Source organism: Crocodylus porosus, unplaced genomic scaffold (genome assembly GCF_001723895.1).
Source record: "Crocodylus porosus isolate Cpor-Errol unplaced genomic scaffold, CroPor_comp1, whole genome shotgun sequence".
In the NCBI taxonomy this organism is placed as follows: domain Eukaryota; kingdom Metazoa; phylum Chordata; order Crocodylia; family Crocodylidae; genus Crocodylus; species Crocodylus porosus.
Window position 1 is genome coordinate 27,788,747 of NW_017728921.1, and position 11,092 is coordinate 27,799,838.

Below are 11,092 nucleotides of genomic sequence, written 5' to 3' on the forward strand. Positions count from 1 at the left end.
TGCAACACTGGTCAGGCCACAGCTGGAGTACTGTGTCCAGTTCTGTGTGCCCCACTTCAGGAGAGATGTGGACAACATTGAAAGGGTCCAGAGGAGGGCCACCTGCATGATCCAAAGACTACAGAGCAGACCCTACAATGAGAGACTGCGGGACCTGAACCTGTTCAGCCTTCACAAGAGAAGGCTGAGGGGGGACCTGGTGACCATCTACAAACTCACTAGTGGGGACCAGAAGGGTTTGGGAGAGACCTTGTTCCCCCTAGCACCCCCTGGCATGACAAGGAATAATGGCCACAAGTTGTTGGAGAGTAGGTTTAGATTAGACATCCGTAAGAACTATACTCACGGTCAGGGCGGCTAGGGTCTGGAACCAGCCTCCAAGGGAAGTGGTGCTGGCTCCTACCCTGGGGGTCTTTAAGAGGAGGCTTGATGCCTACCTGGCTGGGATCATTTGAGCCCAGTTTTTTCTCCTGCCCAGGCAGGGGGTCGGACTTGAAGATCTACATACATGGTCCCTTCTGACCCAACTTCTATGATTCTATGCGAGGCAGAAGTCATATATAGGGAGGAGAGAGATAAAGCTCAGGGCAGCTTTGGTTTTGCTTAAGTGAATACTAGAGCTGATGGAAGATAGATGACTGACCGTCTCTCTCTGAAACAATCCCAGGCAAACACTGGGCTGTTGGGACAGCTAGATAGCTTGGTGATATGAGCACCTTTGTCTGGGAACAGAGTTAAAATGATCAACTCATTTCACAAAGGCCAGACAGCTGGTAATGAACAGTCACTTACTGTGTCTACCCACCTGGGCAGAGGAATCATGAAACTTCTCAGGTGGTAGTTGGATATTTTGTCTCCTGAGTCTTGGCCTGTCTGAGCTATGGTTTCAGTCACACAGCTCTGAGTCTTCCTTAAATCATCAGATGTCTCCTCCAGCCAATGGCAGGGTATAACACTACCTGAAATCTTTTCTGCATGGAAAGGAAATAGAGATGCCAGGTGCATTAGCTACTTGCCTACTCTCCTAATTGGGAAGCAGGCACAATGACTAGATTTTTGCTTTTAATGAGTGTTTGTACATAATTACAGCTTATATGTATGTCATTTCTTTAAGAGCTTGAGTTCTGTCCTGCTAATTCCTGTGACAACTCCTTATGATTTCATTAAGATAAGAATATGGACCCAAAGGCAAGTTTGCCACTTTTGCTGGGAAGTGTAATTAATGAGTGCTCCTTCTCTGGTCCAGATCTCTGCTTCGTGGGAGGGAAGGATTAGGTAAGCCTCCCATATTCCAGGAACACTATCAGCACCACACACAAGTTCACTTAAGTCAGCGATTTGCCAAGTCATCAAGTCCTACCCCCAACCACAGCAGGATGGTTTCCTAGAGTATTTTTACTAGGGCCCAACATAGCCCAGTTGCAGAGGGCTCCAGTGACATGACAAGTCTCCTTTGGAGGCTCTCTGACAGACATCGGCATGAGGAAATGCTCACAGGTCTGCATCTTCAAATGGCCTTTAAACTGACACCCCAAGAATCACTTTCTCACTTTGGCATTCAGACTCCTCCACTACTTCCTGACAGTTGTCACATCCACCCTTATGTTGCCATTTAGTTAATCTTTTCTCAGCTCTATCCTTCCAGCCCCTCTGGGTAGGGAAATCCTGCAGTCATTTCTTTCTAATGAAGGGTTAATTCAGCATGGGACCCGTCTGAGACTGGAGTGTGCTGTCAGTTCAGACTAGAGCATCAGCCCTCCATGGGCCCTGGAATCGAAACATTTCATATGTCATATGCTGACCTGAGCTTTGACCAGCTTCTGTCTGAGGGTAAGGAGTGAAGGACTATCTTCTCTCTGCTTTGCCCTGCAGTTATCTGTTTGCAAGTGAAATATTTATATTAAGAACCCAATGAATTTGGGAGCCTTCGAGGCTTTACCCATTTCTCCATGCTTGTCCTACCTTCCATGTCCCCGAATCACTGAGAAGAGATTAAACAAACATGAGGCTCTGCATGGACACGCTGCTTTAAGGCCTAGCTATATTGACTGCCAATGAATCCAGGTATTTGACAGCAAGCTATGTGGTTGAGGATAGCTGGAGTCCATTTCCTTTAGGCTTAGTGCTGCTTCAAACATCACCCTGAAGAATGAGGTTAGAGGAAGGTCACTGAAGAGGAAAGGAAAAAGCCCCCCTCAATCAACATCTGGCATTCAGCATTCTGCTTGCACAGTGACCCTAATATTTGCTTCTTTTGCAATCCCTGGGAGCTTTGGCATTTAAATGGGAGCATAAAGGTGGCCCCTGGAGAATTTGGGTGAAGTGAACTCAGCGAGACAGTGAAATGAGCTGCCAATGATCTGCCAGACTGGCCTAAAACTAATGTTTTAGGGTTCTTATTTGTAGCAATTTCAGGAGACATCACATGGCACACTCAAGGACACCAAGAAAGGCTGACTAACCATTATAAAACCTCCATCATGCAATATTAGTCTCGTGTCTCCAGCATTAAGTAGAGTTTAATGTTCTGCCCAGAGCATTATCAAAGAAGGATTAAATTCAGAGACTTCTCTCTCCTCATTAGTTTGCTTTGACCTTCTTTGGTTTTTATTTTAACATGAAATATGTTCTTGTCCCTTCCCAATTGGGTGGAACCGAGATGCGAATTAGACCCATGCTCAGACAATGAGAAAAACCAGAGGCTCCAGCCTCTTTGGCTCAAACGTTAATCTAATAGAAAATGAAGGGGAGTCATCTCCAAGGGTAATCTTCCTACCTGTCTGCAAGCAGAGATGTTTCAAATGCTTCCAAAGTAGCTCATCATTATAACCCATTACTATATTAGAACAGAGTCAACCATAATAAGCATGCTTAGATCACAGGAGAGTGGGCTCAGTATTCCCAATATAGCTTCTCACTGGAATGTGGCTGGGAACTTTTGTTCTCAGAGGCATGCCAAAGCCACTTACTATAACTGACAGCAGGCTTTGATAACAGCATGAGATCCACTGTGCACATGTCAACCCTCACATGATCATGGAGGGCAAAAGCACCTTGACCCAGCTTGGCATTAGGTTCTTAACACAAAGGCTGGCACTTGCCATCATTATTTGGTTTATGGTAGCCTGCGGAGGCTGGAACTGAGATCACATCTCCATAGTGCGTGGCTGCTGTACAGGCACACAAGACGAGAAGTTCCCTGCTCTGCTCTCGAGAGAGGAGACAAACAGAAGCAAAGAGATGAGTTGCAACTTGCCCAAGGCCACAAGTCAGTGTTGCAAATTGGACTAGACACTACGCGTCCCAAAGTCCTAGTCCAGTGTCCTACCCACACCAGGATGCGCTGCCTTTCTCTCTTCTCTATATATGTCCCTGCCTTGCTGCAATGTGCAGCAAGACGCTGTAAGCTGAAGTTCCTTGGGGTAGATAGTATCTTCATGCATTCCTGTAAAGCATCTAGCACCCTCCTGCATACTCAAAACAATACAGAAGTCAGCACAGAGATAACCCTAGCCTGTTTCAGTCTCTGCAACACTCCTCCCTTCTTTTAGCACAGGCCTTGCCTCTCTCTCTGCACACAGCCAGACCAAGAGCCTTCCTTTCTGAAGGTCCTTCCTTCCACCTGTAAGATCTGCTCCGTCTCTCTCAGCCTTTTATCCTTCTCATTTCAAATCTCAGGTGGCAAGAACAAGCTCTGCTCTGCTCCACGTCATTTCTCCTCTCTGGTTCCATCATGTATTATTCAACTCCACAATCACATTAACTTTGCAAAACAGCCTGTGACACCAATTTGTATGAAAAAACACTTGGCAAAATTAAACAGTATGCATAAACTGTGAGTTGATTTAATCATTGCATCCAAATAAATACTCACTGTAAATAAAACAAGTTAGAAGAGAGAGAATTTATTCCCATGACAAACTCATTCCTTGCTGGTGACACTCTGAAGTACTGTTTGTCCCAGCATTTGTACTCCCCAATACAATATCTGAACACTATACTCAAATGCACTTTTATAACCTCAATATTGTGTAGGTTTCTACTTGTGTAACAAACTCATCCAAGGTGCTTGTAGGGGGGTACGTGTGTATATGCATGTGTGCGGTCACACATTTAACCTTTTTCCATTTTGTGATAGATTCCTAAAGGCTAGGTGGATATTACTGCAAGTATGTCCCAACTTGTCAAAGCACATAGTATCAGAAAACCAATGGCTGATTAATGGATCCAACAAATGTTTCAAATGACAAGTGACTGATTTCTGAACATTAGCCATTTCTTCTGCAACATCGATATGAAAGTGAGGCTGTATTAATCCTATGACCTGACTGACTCATCTGGGGCATGAGTTGAAAAGAGAAGTGGGGGGAATGTTTCAGAAGTAAATGAACATGCTCCCCAGCTCTCTTTAACAGAATGAAAAGCAGGCTGAATCAGACCTATATATACAGAAGCCAACCTGCTGCTTGCAATCAGCTTTTTTTGTAAGACCTGCCTACGTGCCCTCTATTTGCTTGCTGGTGCCTTTAGGATACAAATGTATAACAAAAGGAGTGAAGCAGGTTTCATCCCCAGAGAGAAAATTACAATTAACAACAGAACATCAACTCGCTGGTTGTTTTTTTAAATGCTCTTGCGCTGGCACTAGAAAGTCCCTGTGGGACCTCCACTGCAACAGCTCAAATATGAAATCTCTCAGGGGAAACTCATCAGCTGAGGCTTGTGGGATGGGAACCAGGGAGCATGCCAGGTAAACATTTTTAGGGGGAAGGGAGGCAATTCAGAGACATCCCATTTTACATGGCAAGCTTTACTTTAGATTCCTTTAATTGTTTTCAACATGCTGAACTCACTTGAATACGGTTTGCATAAGCTGAAACCCAGTTTTCATGTTGAAACTGCATGCAATTTATGGTTTCAACATGAAGCCAAGTGACAGGCAGCAGTTTCTCTCAATCCCAGAAGTCAGCTGATACAGCCGTCACCTGGCGTCCCATAGAAATCATGCAAGGCTGTATCTTGCATGAGGTCGTATCAATCTAAACTCTAAGCTAACAAAGCTTCAGACAGGTTAGTAAGAAATCCTTGAAGCAGAAGAACATTGCACAGTTGGGGGGTGGGGGTGCAAGGAAGGGGGAGAATACCACAGAGCCCCGGTCCCAAGCACTTCCCCTCCGTACTGGGGAAGTTTATTTCCTGGACACGCTCCATCTGGTAAAACACACAGCTGAGAAGTGCACAGGGTAAAACCAGTCTATGGTTTCAGTAGAATAATGCCAATGCAACTAGGGAAGAAAAGAGACATGCTTAATGCTGTTAAAAGGCTTTGGTGATGGAAAGTTCCTCATACTTTTTGCTCAGAGTATTTAGCTTTAACGCTGTTTTTCAGGCTGTTCAGGATATTTAATCCAGGAGGATGACTATGACATTATGTCAACCCTTCTATCATCAGGAATAAAGAAAACAAGAGGCCATGTCAGATTATGTACCCTGAATACATTCGTTCTTTAGTTACAAACAAAATAATATTAACTTGAGTGACTTCCATGGCATCGTGGCTCTTCAGACCTGTGGTGAATATAATCTTTTAGAAGGAGTAACATTTATCTTCCAACCTGGTCCCTTATATGCAGTTGGTCATTTCCTAGTTACATGTTAGAACACGCATGTTACATGCTTGCTTGCCACCTGTTCTAATTAAGAGCATTTCTATAAAAACTACAAAATATTTAATTCCAATAAGCTTTATGTTGTGAATAAGAGGCAAAAATCTTACCTTTAAAAGTTCAGAATTGCACATAAAACCCCAAACAATCCAGATCTTAAAAAACTCTATTACCTTAGCCTATGCCCAAAAATACATGTTTGTGGGCATCTATACACTACACACGCATACACATTTTCTTTTCATAAAGACCCCGGAACTCAGCGTTCCGGTATTCAGGATCTGAACCTAGGTGCAGATGCATATCTTTTACAACTTGTATTTTTATAGCAAGGTTCAAAATGAAACTCCAGGTTCAAACACTCTCCAGCTTTGGAAGAAGAGGCTGAACTAGAGAAAGGATTATGAACTTCTTGCATTGAGATTGTCTAGATCCTAGGTTTAGGATCAGGTTTTGGCAAGCATGTGGTATACGTTTAAAATCACTCCCAATTGTAAGGTATAAATGGAAACCTCTCATTGATCCATAACTACAGTAGCCTAAATTGAAAAATATGCTCATGAAAAATGTACATGAATTCAAGTGGATCATGCATTTACACTTCCTAAGGTGAGCCAACTTAGTAAACTTCAACATCTCTTACAACCAGTTGTAGCTTCAAAACCCATGCTCATTAGGGATGCTGGTAGATTACAAGGGTAAGAAATCAGTTAGGGTACAGGGGATGTCTTTCCATTATACAGACTCCTAGATTTGCAGTGCTAGGTAATTTGTAATCCTTTTACTGTAAGTATTTGGTGTTATCTCCAATAAACAAAGGGGGATGCTGAAGCAAAAGATGGTTTTATGGTTGTCCCAAGGTCACCCATCTGTTACACAGGTTTGCATATTCCGTTTCTCAGGACTCCTTGCAAATCCATGCATCATAGTCAGCTACTAGCAAGGCTCTCAGAACTGCAGTTAGTCTCATCCAAGGGCTGAATTGTCAGCGCAAACTGAGCAGACTGTATTTTAAGTTCACTTTCACAACCTTCCTTCCCAACCAAGTACTGTCATCTAGTTGTCATCACTTGCTTAAGGTTTTGAAAGCTGCTATAAACTGCAACAAGACAGAGCAACCCTCAAGCCCAAAATCATTTTTGCAGTTAAGCCACATTTATCACAAGCTCTGTGCTTGGTGCAATGTTTGCAGAAACAGTAGTCGGAGATGCATTAAAAAGAAAGGTAGCCTGTCAGATCTTCCGTAAACCATTTGCAATTATTAAAAATAAGACAGTGGCAACAAAGGAACTAAGCATGAAATAATACTCACAGCCAGTCTTCTCAGCAAGTTCTTGAATCTCCTCTGACATGGAGTGAGAGGAACCCATCCCCTTAGGATAAAGCACTGAACTGAAACAGCTGGGGCAAAATTCCCTCGAGCCCAAACTAGGGGCCAGGGTTGTGACGGATGCTGCAGGTAGCGACTGTCAGAGGGAAAGAGGAAAGTTGTTTTACCAAGGCCAGTGCTAAACATAGAGGAGGGAGAAGGCAGACCTGCTAAGGGAGTGTTTTAAGAAGCCGACTCAGCAGTGCCAGGGGGACTGCCGTACAGTTCATCGGTTTAAATCTTGAGGAAGCAAGAGCTACTAATTATAATACTGTGCTAGAGAGGGGGAGGGAGAGTCACGTAGGCTTCCTCAGGGTCCAAGAACCCCCCATGTCTTCAGATCCATTGGATTTAGGTCAGCAGTGATCTTACGTTCCCATTAACACAGCACAAGTAACAAGGAAAGAACACTGCTCTGCCTTTGGCCCCTTCAGTAAGGGAGGATACAGGAATCTCCTTAGAAAACATGCCATGAAGAATGGCAATATCCCCAAGATTTGCATCTAATCAATACCAATGTCAAGGTACTTTACAGTGACAGATGGAGTTAAGTTTACTCTGAATCTTAACAATGGAAACAAGCAAGGAGCAGAGCAGAAGGCATCTAACTCCACACTCAGAGATCTTGTTTTAAGCTGCCTGCAGACTCAAGTTAACTTTACATTGGTTTACACACTGTTCATGCGTTCAGTTATAATCGCTAGAAACTCCATTTTAATCTTTAAATGGGGGCTTTTGTTCTGAAGTACAAGGAAAAAAACTAGGCTGAAGCACAGTCACCAGAAGTAGACCCAATTCAAGCCCCAGACTAAAGAAATGTAAGAGAGAATTGGAGCCCGGTTCTATTTACATTAAGGTCTCTTTCTTTACCTCACTCTGATTAGTAATGGGACCATGCGTGCAGTGTCAAGTGTCCTTGTGGGAATCAGGCTCTTCGTATTTTGCAAAGCATGATTTCTAATGCAATGAGACAAAGCCAGATTCTCCACTGATGTCCTTAGCACCCATGGTCTCAAGGCATTAGGAAACTGGACTTTGAAGCCACACAAATTAGCTACCATACACTAGGGACAGATAAAGCCATCTAAAATCACAGGCCCACATCTGGGGTTGCAGGACTTCTCTAAGACTTCTTCCCATTGATTTGTTAGATTTTGGCCTGAATGCTGCAGTCAGTATTTGTTCTTCCAATGGGAACTTGGAGAGTTCTGGACCGCTCTGTTTATGAAAATATTTTGCATTGATGTCTAATTATAGACACTAAACAGAACTTAAACCAGTTATAGAAATTCACTTGTTTGTTTTTTTGGTTTTATGGTGTAAGAGATCCTCACATTACCCCTGAGTTCAAAGTCCAACAACAATTTAAACCCCTCTCCCAATATTATGAAATATGTCAAATCATCCAACAGAATTTGCTAAATCTTAGTTTACAAAATCCACAGGAGGTCATATGGGAGCTCAGTCTCCTTTCCATATTTATGTCAAAACGTTGATTATGCTCCACTGAAATTTTTGGGAGTGTTTTGACTTGATGCAAAAGACATCATCAGTGCAAAATTATTTCTGTGCATAAAAATGAGGGTGATACAGCCTCTAGGGAACCAATGCAGGCCTAGGGAACCAAACAGACCATATCAAACTCCATAACGGAAATAGAGAATTCAGTACTTAACTTTTGTGAGTGACTGAACATGAGAAAGTGCCTTAAGTCAAATAGTGTAATTTGTACTGTTAATATTGTGTTTCTTAATAGTAATGCATGACTCAAATAGGACAGCTCTGCAGCAAGCAGTGACTTATAGCATTGTGTCTCTAATTCATATTAACTGCACGTTTCATCAATTGGACAGTTAGGAGTGTTCCCTTCTCACACGTCTATTCCAGTTGATGTGCTTTTGCACAGAAATAGCCTAATCGGTCATCTAAAATCCAAGCAGTTAAAAAAAAAGCCAGCCATATGGCAGGAGATTGGCAAACATCCTGTTGCTAGTGTGACAGATTTGGAGCAGTTTGGAATAATTTCTGACTGCTGCATTTATGCTGGTTACCGAACTGTTTACTATAAGCATTTATACAGGTATTTCTCAAATAGGGTTATCAGGAACTCCACCTAGAAAGGAATCCTCATTCATGACGGGGACAATGAACCCGTATCAGTCTCTCTCTGACACCTTGGTTGAGCTACCTGAACCAGTTTAAAACAGATTCAAGAAACCCAGGGAAGAAAAAAGAAGGTAGTTTAGGCAGCCTTTAAGGATGCAAACAATATTTTGCCTGGTTTGGCCACCGAAAACAGTCTATGTGACTAAACACATGTACACAGCTGCAAACTACTTAAAAAGTGGCTGATTGTGTGAAAATCTGAACCCTCATGCAATGAGGGTTCAGATGAAGACATTTCAAAATAGAGCATTTTCTGTAACTTGTGTCTGCCTGCCTGCTAGCCTTCTAGCTGTTTGCAGAAAGGGAGCAGGGAAAGGGAGTGGAGGGAGTTTGGTCTCAGGTTTTTTCAGCCCCTGCTGGTTTACTGGGGGTGGGGGGGATCCAAGGTGGGGGGAGCTCCAGTTTACCTATCCCACCCTCCAGCCCTGGCTGGGGAACCCCTAGAAGTAGCTCCCTCTGCTCCCTTCCCCCCTTCCCATTCTGAAAACAGCACAGGCTGGCAGGGAGGAGGTGCCATTCCTGTGGGAAACCGGCTGCTCCCAGCCAGCAGCTAGATTCCCCTCCCCACTGGAACCAACAGGTAACTTCTGTTTGGTCCTGGGGATTGTTGCAACTTGGAGCGCTTCCTGCAAAGTATTCAGAGTTACAGCGGGGAGCTGCATGTCTGTCTGCAGCCTTAAATGACAGGGGGTAGAGATTTGAGGCAGAACCTGATAGGGAACAGACGGATACCCAAGAGTTGCCAGGGTCTGGCCTACCCAGGTAAGAGTTCTTATGCTTTTTGACTATTTTTGTTTTAAGAATCCTTTTCTCTTGCTCTTTTTTGTTCCTGTTGGGAAGATTGAGCAGTTTTGTGAAGAGGGCTCTTTTGGATCACTATATTTGTAACTGGCCAAAAAACTCCTGAAAGCAAGAACTAAGTGCAGCTCCGTTGGGGATAAGTATAATGTGAACACACGGTAGAGTACAAAACGTGAACACGCAGAGTACGAAAATTCAGACTAGCACCTCCTTGAGGAGGGGGGACTTCTGGGACCCTCCCCTAGCAGGGAGGAGGGGCTGAGACATGAGGTTTCATCCCACAAGGGCTGCACTTGGAGAGGTAGAAGGTGGCAGCAGAGGGGCAGTGAGCCCTGAACTATGATCAACTGTGTTATAAAAAAATCTAAGCAGGCCAAGCAGAAAAAGGCTTCACAGCTTTCTTACAGCTCAGTGTCAAAATAACCTTTTTAAGAACACCCCTAGAGCTGGTATTTAAAAGACAGGCATGAAAACAGCAGGCAGCTGGAATTTCAGAAGAGCCTGGTTTTAGGTTTGAAAGGCATTTTCCTTTCTAGAACAGGATGACACCATAAAACATTAATCAGGAAAGCCAGGAAGCACGCTTCTTTGGAAGAGTGGGCAAGTCTGCTGAGAAGGAGAGAAGAGGATTTTCCCTTTTTCCAAAGAGCAGAGCCAGCTTTACTACACAAAGAGGTGGCCACTGGGTAGACAGAGGTGTAACTAGACCCTTGACAGCTCTGGGTGACTGCAGTTCACCAGGCAGCATCTGTGGCTGTGTTGCTGGTGCAGTGGTGGCAGCTGAGCTGGCAGTGCAATTGCTGCTATTTTTGTGGCCGACCCTCTGCCCCCATCCCACTTTGATACCAGAGGCTGATGCCCCAGTCACCCTCCTTCATTATGGTGTTACTCAGGGGCAACAGAGGAGTTTATTGATGCTTATTGGTAGAAGTGACTGTGAAGCTTTGTCACACCGGGTCAGAGCAGTGGCCCATTAAGTCCAGTATCCTGCTACCAGCAGGGTTACTACTTGATGCTTGCAAGGGAGGCCGACAGACCCTCCTTCCTTTCACAAAGCTCCTTAATAATACATAGTAGCCAGCTATTTGTA

At 43.9% G+C, this 11,092-nt stretch overlaps 1 protein-coding gene across 2 annotated transcripts in view; it reads right to left on the reverse strand.

The window, feature by feature from the left end:
* The window catches only part of TESC (tescalcin), a 30,206-nt gene extending 22,928 nt beyond the window's left edge, over positions 1–7,278 (reverse strand). Inside the window, exon 1 of one of the 2 annotated variants that reach the window (XM_019539358.1) lies at positions 6,979–7,278. In XM_019539358.1, coding sequence (XP_019394903.1) covers positions 6,979–7,036 — 58 coding nt within the window. In that variant the 5' untranslated portion in view covers positions 7,037–7,278. The remainder of the gene's footprint in view (positions 1–6,978) is intronic. The other variant, XM_019539357.1, reaches the window with a different exon arrangement.
* Between the last annotated feature and the right edge of the window lie 3,814 nt (positions 7,279–11,092).